Genomic DNA, 18,387 nt, shown 5'->3' on the forward strand with positions numbered 1-18,387 from the left:
GCTGACCGTCCGCCGTCTCGTCCACAGATCGAGAATGTGGACGCCTGCCTCAGTTTCCTGGACGCCAGAGGAGTGAATGTACAAGGGCTCTCAGCAGAAGGTAAGAAGAATGCACAACACACAACTCGAGGCCTCTTCATTGAACCCACGGAGGAGAAGAGGGATCTGTCTGTTGTATCTCACTTAATTTTCTAGACCTGGAAAATTCAAAAGGCTCCGGCAGCACCCGACTCTCTGCGGGTAGCTTTCCATTTCTTAACAGTACCAAACGTCTTCAGAAAACTGGTGAAAGCCTATTTCCAAGACATACTGTTATACTTCACAGCAATGGAATTTATCGCGCTGGTATCATAACATGGCGCACGGTTTCTCCATCTCCAGCTCTCACTAAGGCAGTGGAGGCAATCATCAGAGCATCAGAGTGGATTGTGGGAGGATAAAAGCTGCAGAGAGGGATTTGCCTCCAGACCATCAGGGTACATGGCATACATGACAGCCACGACAGCAGAGCTCTTCCAAATTCAACAACAAGCAAACACCGTTTCACAAGTCCAGGGTTAAAAGTACAGTTAAATTCCAAGAGATATGTTATGGTTCCATTTTGTATTTGATTCTGACTCCATGAGAGCAACCGAAGGTTCCCTCAAAGTTCCTCAATGAATCCAACCGGAGCAGCATGTAAAGTCTTAAGGGTGATTGTTGTGTCAAAACATCTTCAGGTGGGCCTGTAGTCTTCGGATTCTTACAAAATATATATTCTTTAGCAGTTCGTAAAGATTTAAGTAAATTTTAACAAATAAGTGAGACAAGAAAACTATCAGGCCAACGGAGATTAATACAATGTAAGATTTACTGCTTATCAAAAGACAGTACGGCAAATCTGTGACTTGGTTTCCGTGAAAAGCACCTCTGACCACATCCCCAAGGATTCCCCTTTTTATATCTTGAATGTTCACGCCTTGTGGTGTTTGATTGCAGATGATCCTAGATTTTACAATCATTGTGTAGATGGTCAGAGCCTCTGTGGCGCTCCTTATCACCACCTGCATTTTACATGAGTTCCCCACAGCGCAGTGAAAAACAATAGTGTTTTCTGGAACCTTCAATAGAGCAAATATGAAGGCACTTTAAATTACTTTACAGACAAAATACTCTGTCAATATTTACTGAATGTGGAGAAATAGGGACACATTGTATATCTTAATATACCACTATTTTAAGGAGTTGGAGAAATAATAGTCTACAATTTCTCCAGGATTTAGAGGCCTAAGATGAATGAATAAATAATTTATGGCCTTGATCACATCTCTGAGTATTTAAAGTTCAAGTACACTTTTGAAATGACGACTGATAGAGTATCACTAGACGACGCAACACATGCTTAAAGTAGCATTACATCCAGTGATGGGCACCATTTGGACACCCGTTGCAGAAATCTGATGCACCGTAGAAACAGAGGTAATAGAAGGTGGAGCATATCTTAATGTGGGGAGGAGATTGTTGCCATCATGTATCTGCATGTTGCACCACGTGTTCTTCATAATGTCAGACTTTTATTAGTTAAGAATCCAGCTCTGTGACAATGTCTTTTTCGCACTATTTTCTTAGCTCATGAATGAAGTCAGTCCTTCAAGCAACACTTCATTTCTCACTCAAAACGTCGTCACATCGGTAGCATATTCATAAAAGCTTTTACTCTTTAAGAAAACAAAACTTTTTCTTGTAAATTTTGTCTGTGGCGTTGAAAAAAAATGCCCATGTGCTCAAGTTCAAGTGCGAACGCACATTCACCAGCACTTCTCAATGATTCCAGCAGCTGTTACTGAGGACCTGTGCTCTCCCAGGCCCCCTGTTGTTTCTGAGGTGAGCTTAACCTCTGCAGCAGCAGAAATAGTCTGCCAGCCTGACACACTGACCGACAGCTCTAAATCCGGTGACCCCCCCAACCACAGCACTAAGACCAGCAAAGTGACTCACTGGGCCTGGAATTTCAAAGCGGCTCTGTAAATATATGGGCTATTAAGTTACCCTGTTCATCGCTGTTGCTGATGCATTTCATCACTGCCTTCGCCCGGTTCATCTTTCCCTCTTCTACTGTGCATGTGCTGCCATGTCTGCCCGCTCATGTCTAATTGAATCAGCCCAGGGCTTTCCTGGCATATGCCGTCTTTATTATGTTTTTACAAGGCGTGGGAATAAAAAATAAAGTGGAATGTTTGATGTGCATACAGGAGCCTAGAACCTACTTATACTAATAAGCTCTCCAGAAGTCGCCTTGCATCTCACTGGTGGGAGGCTGTAAACCCAAGTTCCGGAAAAAACTCATGCGATTGAAGGGCGCTTTGGTTCCCCTGCAGACGTTTCCACTGAAGGAGGTTATAGGTCATAATGAAATCAAGTCCATGGCTAGTTTTTCCATTCATGAAAAGAAATCAATGCTACAGAGGAGAAGGGCTGAGGAGGACTACCGATTAAAACCCAGTTAATCAGAAACTGGATGAGACTTTAAAAAAACGACCCAGAATTAAGTTGTGTGGCCTGAAGTGAAAAACATGCTCTTCACTGTATTTTTGTGATCATTATTTACACCATATAGCTCCAACAAGTACTGCTGGATTGCCATGAAATTGCTAGACATTTAAAGTTCCTAGAAGACGAGTCATAACGATTTGGTGATTCCCTCATTTTACATCGAATAGCAGCAGCAGGTCAAAGTTATTTTTTATGCAGCAAAATATCTGAACGATGATGGATTGGGACAAAGTTTAGTATAGACAGTCGTTGCTCCCAGAGGGTGAATGCTCATGACTGCTGAGGTTAAATTTAGTGGTTTTAAATAAAACGTCTCAACAACATTGCCTGGATTACAGCAAAATCTGGTTGTTACGGCAGCCAAGGTCTAACATGACCAAAAGCCAAACTCAGTTTGCATCCAAAAAAGAAGTTTTATTTCCAAGCAAAAATAGTAACAAACATAATATCAATCTGCCACAAAGAAACAAATTGCTGAGGAGCGGGCCAAAATGAACAAAAACAGGGGAGATCACCAAGTCTAACCCACACTGGGCCGTCAGAACTGGTGTCTCCCCTCTAACCTCAGGAAACCACAAAACTAAACCCAACAGAACAAAATCCATCCGAACCCATTAGAAACAACAAGAAAACAGCCATACAAGTACTCCAGATCCCTGCCAAGCAACATGGCAACTGCTGCAAGATGAAAGAGAGAGAGAGAGAGAGACCTAGCGTTCCAATATCCATCCTACCAGACTATTTACTATGCTAGAAAAAGATTTAGTATGTCCCCATACATAGGATGTCAAAAGTACCAGGATGTTCTACTACATCCGGTCGTATTTTGCAGTAGGCAGGCCGGCATGCTACTCTGGCTGTTCAGACCCACAATCCTTTGCACGACGGAAGATACGTCACATCGCTTCAGCTGCCGAGACAATTGGTGGCACTAATGCTCTGCCCACAAGAAAAAGAAGAAGAAGAAGAAGAAGAAGAAGAAGAGTCGTTAAAAGGAAGCGTACTCGTTCCAAATCACATACTTTTTCTTTTTACTACAAACGTCACGCTACGGATTGCGGTGGATACGACAAAGTGGGTCAAAGTTCAAGATACATTTTTATGATAGCAGCATGTCCCAATTGTATACATACTACATGCTACCGTACATACTTTTGAAGGGAAGCTGTAGTACGGACTAAAAGTAGAAATAAATAGTATGCGATTTGGAACGCAGGGAGACAGTCAGTTCATGCTTCTCCTTTATTGGCTCCACTCCCATCAGCCAATCAGGCACAGCTGAGGAGAGAGAAACAGGCATGTAGGAGCAGCCAGGTACACGCCTTGACCAGCAAAGGAGGGAGAACGTAACACTGGTGAAAACATTAAAGTCCTCATGAGGATGAAATTTAATCACTTCGGTGGTCCTTCACTTTTACTCATTGGGTACATTTTTTCAATTGTCTAATACTTTAGTTTATGACCAGATAACTAACACAGTAGTCAACTGTACTTTATTGCTAGTGGTTAAGTTTTTTGCATTCTTACCAAAGAAACTAATATGAAGAACACGTTAAACATGATACCTTCTAAACATCAGCATGTTAGCATTGCCACCGTGAACATTTAGCAGGAAGCGCCGCTCTGCATTAGTTCAAACTCACAAAGTCACACAGTATCACGAGTTAGCCGTGTCATAAAGGCAAAAAGTCCACCTACTAAACCTCTCGCTCACACTTGACCCCCTTTGGACAGAAAATCAATCAAACCGACGACATAAACACGTTTTACAACCTGAAATGTGATAATTATCTGCCGGAAGTTCAGTCTACCATTTCCAGACCTTAAAAGCAGGTGTAAAGACCTGAAACAGATTTCCTGCAGCTGATAATGGTTTTCAGTGAGGGGTCCTTACAGCAGGTCATTAAAGCCTCTCGGAGACCCGAGCAGAACAGGCTCTTATTGGTTGTTGAGCGGGTGACCTACAGTTTGACCTGCTAACCATAATAAAGTCTGTCTTGTTTGATCTCATTGGGTGCATGTTTTCATTGGTGCCCTTAAACCCTCATCTGTAGTGGATCAGCGAGGCGTGCACACTTGTTCTCTGAGCACAACGTGAGGACAGCGGTGTGGATAAGACTTTTAGTTTTAGTGTTGTGTACTTTCTACTCCTTCTGGCTGTTAAAAATGTCTGAATGTGTAATTTGAATGCGCTAGAAAACAAAATGTAAAAGTAGAAAACTAAGTTGGGAAATTATAAAACAAAGGAATTCAAAAGAAGCTTATTTAAGGAAATCAATGGCAACAGCAGGAACAAATACATAACAAGGTTTTAGAGGAGAAGAAACCCTCACTGGACAAGTACTGTCCTCGATTAAACCCTGAAAGGTTGATTAAGTAGGTAAAGACTGAATGTAGAGTCCTTCAGTGCTCACGCAATATTTGTCTCTCCTTTTGTCTTGTGTAACCTCACTACAGCTTCTACTTCACCTCCTCCAAAGTCCTCTGTGACTCATGAAATACAAACCTTCCCTAATAAGATAAAAAAAAAAAAAAAAGACTGAATGAAACCACATCAACCACTTTAAAGGCCCCCAGAAGCAAAGGCACATTTTCATTGAGCGTGAGCCAACCAGCAACCCTTATCCTCCCGCTGCTCCAGAGCGGCAAGAGTCCTCCCGCGTGCAGCAGATGAAACGGCTGTCTACCGCTGGCAAAACTGTCTAATGGGAGCGTTACTCAGGTGATGCCGCCGCCTCGTGGAATCCAGCTTTCTTTTTCTCCATCGCAGCCTCTCCCAAAACCTTCAGAAACTGGAAAATGGTGCAACAAAACACATTATGGGAGTTTTACATTAATCAACATCAAATAATATTGTTATCTGTTTGATTGACAGCATGATGGATCCATCCTGTAAAACAAGGGTCTCCAACCTTCTGTTCCTACGAGTTCCTAGTAGTAGCTCGAGAGTGACAGGTTGGAGACCGCTGCTGTAAACACTGAAGCTCTGTCATATGGAAGTTATGGCCAGAAATACGCCTCTAGTGGGACAAATTGTGTGAATGGGTTCCTTGGTACCTTTTAACATCCTGTTCCTTCCAGTCTTTTTGCAATATGTAAAAAAATGTCTTTGCTTGAACTGCACCAAGCTCCAAATTCGATCAAATATACTAATGTTGGCATTTGCAGCATATATGAACAAAACTAGAGGACTTAAAGCTAATATTTGATAAAGGGACTTCAAGACTTGACCCAGAGGGCTTGAAGGCACTTATCATGTCAGTTAACGGTCTGCTGGTGCATAAAGCTGAACACCTTTTCGAATAAATTTTGCAGAAATCAGTAGTATTGGAGCTCTGGGGCTGCAGGACAAGTTGCCAAACTGTCTGGTTGCTGACGTGACCTCAGTGCCTACACTTTGCTAAAGTTTCCTTGACTAAGAAATATCAAATGGACTGCAGACCCTGACCCAGAGGGCAACTTCTCTTTTGGGATTGATGAAGTATTATTAAGCCTCTTCTCCTCCACAGTATTTTTTTCAGTTTACCACTTTCCAAAAGTTTTTCAGTCCCCAGCAGCTCTTTGCTCGGCTGAATCGGCAACATTGTCTCTCTCCCTAAAGCCCACAAAACGCTGCTGCTCAGACTCTCTCAAAGGCCGCGGTATAAATTGCCGCCTCTGGGTGTTCGAAAATGGAAAACACCCCCAAGAGATTAATCTTCTCCAACTTTCACAGCCTTCCAAATACAGCGTAACCATGGATGGCTGCGGAGATCGTTTGACTCTCAACAGATTGAAAAATGGAGTAAAAAGCCCTGCGTCAGCCGCTGCCATCCTTCCCGTGCCGCCGTGTGTGCCAGCTCTCACTGAGGCTTTGAAACAAAAAAGTCCATTTCACAAATGGGTGCGTTAGCCACAGTGATCAATTCCTTCTCCTCTGCGACTGCTGAATCCCACCTCAGCCGTGTGCAGGAGTCTGTGAGAGAGGCATTTGTTTGGCTAGTGTCTAAGATTAACTCAGGAACTGTTGAGGATAAGATGAACACTAAAGACAAAAAGTTACTCATCAATTCTGAGTTTTCTGTCTGTTGCCAGCTCAGCATATTTAAGGAGTAACTGTCTGCAGGGCCGCACTTTTCTTAGAGATCTGATACCCTGAACACGAATACAATCTCTTTCATTGTCATACATTTACCTCCTTTGCCTTCATTTTCTGCGTGGATATATTTAGGATTACCGTGTTTTATCTTTCTTATGCTGCTATCGTTTTCATTTCGATACTAAAATCCACAGCAGCTGCTTTCATTCTTCTTTTTTTTTTTATCTCTTTCATTTCACTGATTCCATCATTATCTATACACAGAAATGTATCATCTCTATCAACATCACCGGACTGCACCGGCAGCAGCTGCAAACACACTATCAGTTCCTCATTTCAAGGCGCAAAAATAGAATTGTAAATGAATTTTCTGTTTTATATTTTGGGCTGTTTGGCCACCAGACTTCTGCCAGTTTTACACCAGACCAGAAGTTCCCACACTGAGTTTCACTCCTGAATTCCCCATCTATGTGTTTGCATGTGTTAGCAGATGCTTTAGTCTGTATCAGTTCCCATTCATATATATATATATATATATATATATATATATATATATATATATATATATATATATATATATATATATATATAAAGTGTTCTTCATGCTAAACACAGTTATAAATGTTATAACTCTACACACAGTATATCTGTGTATAATCTACTTCAGTTACAGTTAATTGATGCTTGCTGCGCAACAGCTGCACTTGAGCTCTTCTCCCCAAGTAGATTTTCTAAGAAGTCAACATATGCTCGGTTTATAGTGTTTGAAAGTCACGATACACGGTCTGGAAAATATTTATCTTTAGCGTCACAGGACTCCGAGACAAATGAAAAACAAGCTCAGCACTACTTTCACTGGCAGAAATGACTTTATTCCAAGAAAATGCACTGGCTCTACTTGGAGGCTGGATGCTGGGTGAGGCTGTAAATCACTACGTGCTGCAGGAAGACAGGGATGCAGGACGAACTCGTATGATGGGCGGACTTGCTCAGTAACTACCACCCTTCAGTTTTTCTTCACGTTTTGTCCCTGCAGAGATCAGGAATGGCAACCTAAAGAGCATCCTGGGCCTCTTCTTCATCCTGTCGCGCTACAAGCAGCAGCAGCAGCAGCAGCAGCAGTACTACCAGTCCCTGGTGGAGCTCAGCCAGCAGACCAGCAGCACCGTACCGTCCGCCAGCAGCCTCAAGACGCAAGACATGCAGTCCAGGTATGTGAAGCTCCAGATGGTTGTATTACAGTGAATTTGTGCAGAATTAGTTGACCAGCTACTGTTTTGATTGCATGTTGGAACTGATTTATTGCTTTTGGATGCATAATTAGGTCAAGTTAGAGCTTCAGTGAACATAAATTTGACGGATCTGACCACCTTTCAGTGGTGTTGGAAATGAATAACAACCTTCACAGAAGATGTTTCTGATTTTGCCGCATCAGCTTCATGAGAAGGTTTTGACAGTGTCGAGTTGAGTTGGGTTACAGCAGAGGAGAGGAGTTACATTAGACTTACATTTTTAATGAAATCTCATATTGTATTTATATGCTTATTCGCTGTGGACATGAATGAGAAGAGAGATACCACATCTGTGTGTCTGCTGTACAATTTGAAAGACAGTTAGCTTAAAAGAAACACTGAAGCAGTGTTACACAGTGAGCCTGCGTCTGTTTAACAGGTGAGCAATGTGTTACACTTATTAATCAACTCAATTAAATAGTCTGTCATTTAACTCCCTGTAATTTGAAAAATCCAACTCAAAAGAAGGAGTCACTTTAACGAATGACACCATTATGATCTGTGGAAAAAAACTACTGACTTTGTATTTCATTAGAAAAGTTGAATGGGAGTCTATGGAGCCAAAGCCTTTTTTGAGTAATCCTCTAGTGTCCCTCAGTGGTATTACACTTTAAGGCACATCCACACTGGCCTCAATTTTTAGACACAGAAGCTCCAACCAATTTTATATACAGTTCATGGTCTGGACAAAGCAAGGCCAGCTGTTTCCCCCTGTTTCTGGTCATTATGCTAAGCTAAGTAGTTGCTAACTGTTGCATTTTGATCAATAAAAGATGTCAGGGTGGTATCGATCTTCTCATCTACGCAAATAAAACAAAGTTATCTTATTTTACAAAGAGCATTTCAGTACGAAAGCTGACAGCGTTTGGTAAATAGGTGAATAAAAGGGTAATAAAAGAAAAATATAAAATGTTGTATTTTATCTAAGTTTGTGGAAGACGTAGGTCCATCTATTTGGAGGGTTTTGGGCATTTGCTCACCCAAGAAAATTTGACATTTTTTCACTTAATTTTGATCATTATTATTATTATATCTGTATAAAATTGACCAAAAAGACTAAAGACAAAACTTGCTAAAGAAGTTCACTGGCTAACAAAACATTAGGTCTAGGAAAAGTCATTTTGTTTGTGACGATGGTCTCCTGTCGGGAAAACACAGGATTTCTGCAATAATTGATTATCTTGACATTTTACACAGTTTAATAGATGGAGAGCTTTCCTCAGTTTGGTAGTTGTCGGTGTTTTAAGATGAAGATGCTCGTGTTTATTTCGAGGTACAGTATGATATGAATACACCATCCTACAGTAGAAGTGTTGGCACACAGGAAGCAGCGCAGTAAAAGGCAGTAAAAGGGAAGAAGGCCTGTCGTCATGTGATGTAAATAGACGGAGCAGGCCTTAGAAGATCATCCGAAGGAAGGCCTGACATGCCACACATGAGCAGCATTCCCCCCACCGGATCAAGTTACTGCACGGACACTCTGTTCGGCTGTGTGTGTGTGTGTGTGTGTGTGTGTGTGTGTGTGTGTGTGTGTGGTGTGTGTGTGTGTGTGTGTGTGTGTGTGTGTGTGTGTGTGTGTGTGTGTGTGTGTGTGTGCATAAAATCAGCGCAACAGGAGCAGTTAGTCTCGGCACTTGCGGACAGGGTTTGTGAGTAAGATGATACTGTCAAGCGCTTCGGCCTGAGTCTGTTTGGAAGATTTAGGAGGTGGTAGCAACGGGTTCAGTGTATTGTGTGTGAGTGTGTGTGTGGGAGGTTATTAGGGGCACAGCTGCCGCCCATTTCCACCCTCCCTCCTCCTCCTTCACAACAGGTGGAGAGAGCTCACATACACATACACGCCAAACAATGAAGTATTCGAGGCACACCGCTGCATCAGTGCAGTCTGGCAAACATGCAAAATCAACACACACACACACACACACACACACACACACACACACACACACACACACACACACACACAGCCATTACAAAGGCTGCACTTTTCACCAGTTTCTGTTTGTAGCTTTCATGAAACACATGGATGTGACTGAGAGTTATTTAAGGACCAAGAATGTATAAATCCATTTGCAGGAAGTTCCCTGTGAAGTGTTTCGGTTAATTTCCACACAGACCTTCAGCCCTCGCTGTCACTCCCCTGGGCTGATAAGTTAATCATGTCTGAATGCTGAAGGCCACAGTGGAGGTCAGAGGATCAGTCCATGTCTGTCTGTGATAAAGAGAGCCATTAATCGGAGAGTTTTTTGGGGTCGTCTGGGATATTCAGCCTCCCTCTCCAACTGAAGGCTGGAGGTGTGGAGAATGAATTTAGGAGAGAAACCAAAGGGAGAGACGTCAGGAAACGGATAGAGAAAAGGTTGTTCTCATATCGTCACACTTATTATGGAGGTAAAAAGTAATTTGCGTTTTATTACCTCAGCGGTGTTTTACAGTTTGCCTCCCATTCACTAATTCAAACCCCATTGGTGGCAGAGTTGCCGTGCAAGGTGCTCACCTGCCAGCAGTTCAGTTCAGGTTAAGTGTCTTGCCCAAGGACACTTTGGCATAAGTACAGGATGACCCAGGAATCGAACTGCCAGCACTAATCTGCTCTACCGTCTGAGCCACAGCTGCCCCGAGAAGTCCATGTCACTGTCTCACATACTTCAACCCTGGTCCCCTAATAAAAGTCCTTGGTTTGATCCGTCTGACCTCCCCTCTTAGACCCTGGTCATATGTGTGTGTACTTTTCATGCTTAGACAAGGCAAAACGTGTTACTGCCATGAGATCCTCCGCCAGAATGAGGGGTGTATTACATGCTATGGCGTGAAACTGTGCTGAAACATACAGTACATGTGGTTTGATTCCAGTATAGTTAGAAGTTACATCCACTTCCAAATTGGTAAACTACTTCCATCAACGATCCCTCGGTGTCTCGGATTGTCTCTTTCTAACACTACATGCTTCTGCACAGAAAAATAATCTATTGCTGTGACATGGACCAACATGTGCTATCTCGGTGACAAAATATCTTTTAACTATGACATCTTCATTTCCCACCAAACAAATTACCTCAAAAGATTTAATAATTGAGTCAAAAGGATTTGGATTTGATAATTGGATTCTTAAACTAGATTAATTTTCTCCTGAACTCTTTGGAATCTCATCTTTTAACTTACATGATGTCATCTCAAGAAAAAGATAAATCACATCCAGCTAAAATGTCAGATGAAGCACCATTTTACTGTGTTAGTCAGTAACAAAGAGAAATCCCTCTGTGAAGAGACACTATGACAACTTTCCTTATTGAAAGTAACCTCAATAGGGCTGAGACTTTAGCTTAGTGTTGCTCTGATATTGTTTTTGCTTTTTCCACAAATAACATATCACTGAATCCAACATTTATACTGTAAATCAGATTATTATTATTATTATTACAGGTATTTTACAATAATACCAAAAGCTTCCATTTCTGGGCTGCAGTGAATATCACAGATTCATGACAGATGTCTGAAGGGTGATTTTTTTTTTTTTTTTTTTTTTTTGTGAACTTCAATATTTCAAACATATATTTTATGTAGAGCCAGACATGTAAGACACGTTGACGTTACTCACTAAATCCATAGTTGTGTCTTTATTGTTGCATCTAGACCGTAGGATGTTGAGTTTATTAGCATGTAAGCAGAGCACAAGTTAGTTGTTCGCTTTAAAATAAAAAAAATAATACTCAACACTTGTGATGTCCTTTTGCTTCCTCCTTTTCCCTTTCATTCATAATTTTAAACAGTGAAATGTAATTAAATCTGTTCATAAAACTATTTTTTTTAAATCTAATTTTCTACAATAATGAGTTGCTGTTCGCTCCAGTCGACTCTCAAGACTCAGCATGTCTGACTAACTTCGTGAAATAGGGGATAAGCCAGAACAATGGATGTTTGAAATGAAAAATAATGTTCAGTTTTTTTTTATTATCAAAAGATTTCTCAGATCTACACTCAGACAAACACACACACACACACACACACACACACACACACACACACACACACACACACACACACTACTCATGTACAGTTGTGGTATGGGGAGCTTTCTATAGACAGCACCTGCTGGGCTTCACTGGTGTGTCTGGGGCCGGAGATGAGATGAGATGAGTGAGTGTGTGTGTGTGTGTGTGTGTGTGTGTGTGTGTGTGTGTGTGTGTGTGTGTGTGTGTGTGTGTGTAAGGGGGAACTCCCCATTGAACAGAGTGCAACAGCCCGGAGTCTGCGGGAGGCTGTCAGTGCTGCAGAAGGCCTGGCAAGGCACAGACAAACCCTCCCTCTTTAATTCAACATGTCCCGGGGCGAACAAGCCGACCCCCTGGTCTGGCGCTCCTCACGCCTGCCCACGGCCGTGTCTCGCGACAGGAAGAGCCGTTTACCATATGGGAGAGCCAACATCCTGGCCAGGACTGACTCCCCTCATAGGTACAGTTGTAGCTCCGTGCAGGGTGTGTGTGTGTGTGTGTGTGTGTGTGTGTGTGTGTGTGTGTGTGTGTGTGTGTGAGCGAGAGAGAGAGTGGTAGTGGACGGAGTTTGGATCTTTGGAAGTCACACATTGATATGAGGAGGAAGGATTAGTGTCAGCTCATCATGAACTGGTAAATCTACGTGTTGTGTTTGTTTTTCTAGACTTATGAAGCTTCGTTTTGAGTTTGTACTTTTTCATTTTAGGCTGTCAAGACGTAGATATGGATATGAGTCATTTCTTCATATTTGTTAGGGTGTACTGTCATTGAGAAGTCAGAGTTAAAGTCACTGGTTAGTTTTGTCAAAGGCTATTTTGATGAATGTGGTACTGCACAATAAAAGCTCAAGTTTGTATTGCATGTATGGTAAACTAATTATGCCTACTCCATCACTAAGATGAATGTTAGCCTCAATTTTATGTTCCTTTTATATGTATCTGCATGATACATTTTAGAAATGTGACTTTACAGCAATATCTAATGTTCTACTATATCCTGCAGACTGTTTTAATCCAAAAACACCAAAATAACTCAAAACCTTTGACGTTTTTCTGGAACATTTTGTTGCCATAAAGATAATGGCGTGGCATATTGCACGAAGTTGTTTGGCTTTTACACTATTGCTGTTTGCACCTCGTTGGTTTCCTTTAACGACATTCTTTCCCTGATCTTAATCGAGTTATTTTAGTTACCTAAACATAAGCAAACCTGAACTCCAGTGGTGTCAGAAATTGGTCATAAGACCAATTACATGTTGTTGTTTTCAAACTATTCTAAGGTACTTTATGCCTTAAACAAATAACCATTAGGGAATAAATGACCAGAAACATGGGGGAAGGAGAACGACTTACAGAAGACGTCCCCGCGTGGACTTGAAGACTAGATGTTAATGGTCGTCCTAAACCTCCAGACGGCCCCAAATGACCTCCTTTCGTTGTTAAGCTTTGTTTATTTGTTGGTACTACAGGATACAAGCAAGTTCCTCATCTTACTGCAACCTGTTGCTTAGGAGTTGCTACATAACCAGCGTTGTTATAAAGTAGATGCCGAGTTCATCGTGTCACAGGCTCAAACGTGGCTTCTCGTGTGTGTCTGCGAGCAACCAGGCTTGTACTAGTGTCACGCTGCTTTGAAAGGGGCCTCGTCGGAGAGATCGGACCCCCGACGAGAGGCATCTCATTACCTGCTGTCATCGCGGCGGCCCCGGGTGCACAAGCGCCTGCTGTTCTGCGTCCGAAACCCATCGGCTTGTGTCCGACCTCAGCGCTGCGGCTGCGATCGCGCTGAAACTGATATTCCTCCCATTTAACAGGACAGCGACGGCAGCCAGGATCGCCTGCATGCGCGCTGCAGTGTCTCGGCCTATTAAACTGAGGCCTCGTTGACATGTGTTGTTTTCGATCAAAAGTGACAGACTGTATGCTCCCTCCCACACACACACACACACACACACACACACACACACACACACACACACACACACACACACACACACACGCGCATTTTTGGATGTTCTGATGTTTCTTTTTCCGTCCTGGAAACATGTTAAATGTTGTGGGTTGGATGCCAGTCTTGGGACAATACCATTGCCTTCATGTTTCACTGCATTTTATATGGTTGGATGTGAGTGGAGGGGCTGAGGATGGATCTCGTGGTGGAAAAAATGTGTAGCACATTTTTTTTTTTATATACTGTCTAAAGCCTGCTGTAACTTTGGGCTGCACTTACCTCACTTTATCTCCTGCGGCCTCTGTCGCCTTTAAAGATAACCTCCTCCGTGCAAACAGCCTTCTGCTGCACTGAGCGTGTGCACAAAGAGAGAAACGACAGACAGCAAGCAAAAGGACAAAAGGTTTACTTAAAGAGGAATGCACGAATGTAAGCTGAACACTTATACAAAATACAAACGCTGACAAAGCTTTTTAGTGTGTGACAGGATGCATTCATCTCTGTCTCACTTTGTCTTTTCTGTGCGCTAAAGAGCGTTCACAAAACACACTATGAAACGGTGTGTGAATATGCGTGTCAGTGAGGTTAAGGGGAGCGTATTTAGTCACCAGACATCATTAACTGACAGGTCAACTATCATATAGTTCATTATCAACGTGATACAAAGGTGCTTGTCACTGTAATTGCCTGCTGCTCTCTGCTCCGGAGCTTGTTAGCATAACACAGCGTCGTGAAAACCTGCAAGGCCAATTAGAAATGTACAATGACTCGGCATTTCATCATCACAGGTGGTTTAAAAGTGTTCCCGGAGGAAGGGGTGTAAATCGAGAGAGATTGTGTGTGTGTGTGTGTGTGTGTGTGTGTGTGTGTGTGTGTGTGTGTGTGTGTGTGTGTGTGTGTGTGTGTGAGAGAGAGAGAGAGACAGAAATGTGTGTGTTAGAAAGGATGTGAACCAAGAGAAGGAAAGAGAGAAAGAAAACAAATTTAAATTTTGCTCGGCACCTTCCGAGGTCCAACTCCTTCAGAGTTTGACCTCGCTGCTGCTCAATGATTGATTCTACAGAACGATGACGTCCAGTGTATTGACTGAAATCATCTCGGGAAGGCCTGAAAGTTCTGCCACGAGTCCAGTTTTCACTGTACTTCGCATTAGAGAAATGTAAGCAGAAATATTAGGCTGCCAAGATATTATGGAACTGCTCGGATAAAAGTCTGTAAGGATTCTCTCAGAGAGCTCTTAACTTAGCCAGATCATTTTTTTTAGCGAGGAGTCTTAGCTTGGAGGTGATTTAGGAAATTTCTCAGAGTAACTCTGAGCAAGGAAAGGACAGAAACCTTTATCTTAGTGAGGAGGTGTGGTCGACCCCGTTGCCAGGTGGGACACATCTTTTAAAAAAAATGATTGGTCCATCCAAAAAAAAAAATGCACTCGATGATAATAGGCACAAAATGGACAGTGACATCCAGTGGAAATAAAATTAACTGCATGCCTTTAGCCAGTTACCAACTATCTTTACCCTGCGATCACTTTCATTTCTGTGCTATTGCTTTGAGTGGGGGAAGTGAGCGTCTCAAATGAAATTGACCCACAGACTGTGTATAAAAGTGGACGTAACTTTCGGCTCTGAAAAATGAGCCCGATGCGAAAGTTCCTTAAACTGCAATACCACCGGGTACCAGTAGAGGTCTGCTCTAAAAAGCCTCCGGCGCCATAGACTCCCATTCAACAAGTCTCATAAAATTCTCAGTCAATAAAATTTCTCCACGAGTTATCTCGGTTTTATGAGCTAAAGTCACTTCTTTTTAGTTTTCTGGCGGTCCGTCTGAAAATAATCCGTCATTAATTGGAAAATAAACTTCAAAAAGGATCTACTCCTAACTTTAAGGGGAAATTCTTAGAAAATCTCACAATTCTAAGAAATTTCTTGGAATAGGAGTAACTTTTGGTCTGAAAAAGCTTTGTGAAAACATCCCCTGGTTTTGAACTGAACCCTGGTCCCTGTAATACCTCTCTATTACTCTAATGGTGTGTAATATGTACTGTGGGGTTTCTAATCATCTTTTTCTGCTACACTTGAAATGTTTACATTTTTATTTACGGTTCAGCTGTGCCTGAAATATCACAATATAAAAGTGTAACTGCAGAGCTGTTGGCGTTTGTTCATATTCAGTTTCATGCAAAGTTGAGAGCTGCACGAAGGCACAAAGAGAAGAAAATAAGATTTGATGCCTGCAGTGCGTCATTCAATCACCCAGTATAGGTAGTTTATTGTCTGTCTTGTCCACTTTCACTCACCAACGCCAAACCAGCAGCCCACAAACACAAAACAGAGAACAAGTTGTTCCCCGTCGTCAGAGAAGACGGACGTGGAAACAGACTGCTGGTGTTTGTTGCTTCCTGTCACTTGCAGCTGAAGCTCAGCTCGGCGGCTCGGCGTGTTCATTGTAGAGGAGAGTTTTACTGCTAAACTTCTTGTTGAACTACCGCTGCTCTGTGGCTCCATCCTCAAGAGGAACTGATTGGATAACTCAAGTTTTTGTCTCTGTTCAGCCGGTGAAAGGTAACGATAAGATTACCAGTCTGAATTTAGTTGAAATTATGTCTTTTGTAAACGTATTTTGCCTTTTTGGAATGTGTAACAGTCAGGACAGAGATGTAGTTTTTATAACTACCTGAAGGGGGACTTTGTCCGTTGCTAGCCGGTCCATGAGTTAAAGGGATAGTTTGGAATATTTGAAGAGGGGTTTTATGAGGTACTTATCTGTAGAGCAGATGGAGGTCGGCACATCCCAAGTTTGTAGAAGCAGGCAAGGAAGCTCAGATAGGGTTGACAGCAACGCGTAATTTAGCCACCCTAAAAAAGGTTGTACAGAAACATTTCAGCCTAAGTGTATGCTATATTAAATATATTTTCACTGCTTTAACTTGTACACAGACAGCCTATTCAAATGTGGACCTGCATGTTATAACGCTCTCCTCAAAGCCACCAGACTCCTTTGAATAAAACAGTCATTTTACCTCGCAGAACACAGGAGACGTTACTAGAGCGTGAAACTGTGATTGAATTTCACCCTTTTGGTGGGTCTGGCTACGCTCCATAGGGAGTCGTTTGCAGTCACTGCGTCCTACCGGGCGTAGACCTCGGGCTCATTTTGAAACTATTGGGGAAGCTATAGCCAATCGGCGTGGGGCAAAACCGTTCGTAATTCCACCGCTCTACTACTGCTTTTAGAAAAAAATGCCCGACTTTAACATCATCACACTTAACCTCCAACACTTGTTGCTGATTGGTCAGCCCTTCAGAGTTGACTGAGCACGTAAATGCTCCTCCAACGACCGCTAAGTTTGAATAGTCCAGACATAGATGCAATACAATTAGAAAAATAATATTAGAATCTGTTGTTGTTGTTGTCATTTTTTTCCCCTTTTTGTGTTTATTTATTTGTAATTATATTTTCCTTTGAACCGGGTCGAAAAGTAGCAACAGTTTTTACCATTGTTTTGTGTTTTTTTCTTCTGTTCTTTTTTTTTTTTTTTTTTTTACTCGCTTTTAGCAACACAGCTTCTATAAGCGGCGCTAAAAAAATAATATATGTTGAGTTGCTAGAGGGGCAAAGTTGTTGTTCATGACAAATACTCACATGGTTTGAGAGTCACACATTTCACACACAGGAATAAACAGCACCACCTATAATGTTTCATTGTTTACAGGATGTCGGCCCACACATGATCATTAAATGCATATCTCTGTTCCAACACACCCCTCTACAAGTCCTTTAACGACGTCTGCCGAGGCCCGCCTGTAACAGCCAGCGGTACAGTAATTCCCATCTCCGTCAGTGACTCAGTGTGACTGCTGCCGTGGGCATTTGCTTCGCCTCGGCCTCGTGCGTTGTGTGTTTTTGGGGGGTTTCTTTCTTCAAACGATGCCACCGCTAAATAGTTTGTGAACGTTTTTCGGGCCGTTTCATGTCGGCAGCCCTGTAAGTGGATTGAGGGATGTTATTGGCTGAGTCATGTGCGTGTGGTAACAAACATGTGCGAGCCATCATGTGAAAAATCAAAGAAATATGCACTGGCATGCTGCAGTGTTTACCATATGCTTCTTCTTCTCGGTCCCGCTCCGTCTATCTGTGCCCTTATCTTGAATAGTTCCTCTCACTCGCATTATTACATTAAGACATGGATTAAGAAAATTCCAGCACGTCTAACTCTGTTAACGCTGTCTCCTTCTTCTTCTTCTTCTTCTCTGCTCTCTCCTCAGTCTCACAGCAAGATATGCAAGTCCTCCGGGCCACAGTGGAATAGGTTCACCACAGAAGAAGAACACAAGGTAAATATGGCAAAAACTTCTTACAACTCCTTTAATTTTATTCCAAAGGCTGATTCTTACACTGTCCAGACGGCTTTTACACTTTAAGGCACTTGTTTTTTCGTGCACCTGTGCCTTCGCACATTTGTGTATTTTGCTCAGTGCTTTCCTGATACTCTGTTGTTCCCACGGGGAGTTCAGAGGTCAGATCGAGAACGCCTAATAGAGAT

General features: G+C 42.3%; 1 protein-coding gene across 4 annotated transcripts in view; it reads left to right on the forward strand.

Moving 5' to 3' along the window:
- nav3 (neuron navigator 3) overlaps positions 1–18,387 on the forward strand; it is a 210,625-nt gene that overhangs the window by 81,661 nt on the left and 110,577 nt on the right. For all 4 annotated transcript variants that reach the window (XM_069156502.1, XM_069156503.1, XM_069156505.1 and 1 more), the window contains exons 4-6: positions 28–100; positions 7,647–7,821; positions 18,110–18,178. In XM_069156502.1, coding sequence (XP_069012603.1) covers positions 28–100; positions 7,647–7,821; positions 18,110–18,178 — 317 coding nt within the window. The remainder of the gene's footprint in view (positions 1–27; positions 101–7,646; positions 7,822–18,109; positions 18,179–18,387) is intronic.

The sequence above is a fragment of the Embiotoca jacksoni genome, unplaced genomic scaffold (assembly GCF_022577435.1).
Source record: "Embiotoca jacksoni isolate LCO1_2020_lvr unplaced genomic scaffold, fEmbJac1.0.p SCAF_21, whole genome shotgun sequence".
NCBI classification, from domain to species: Eukaryota; Metazoa; Chordata; class Actinopteri; family Embiotocidae; genus Embiotoca; species Embiotoca jacksoni.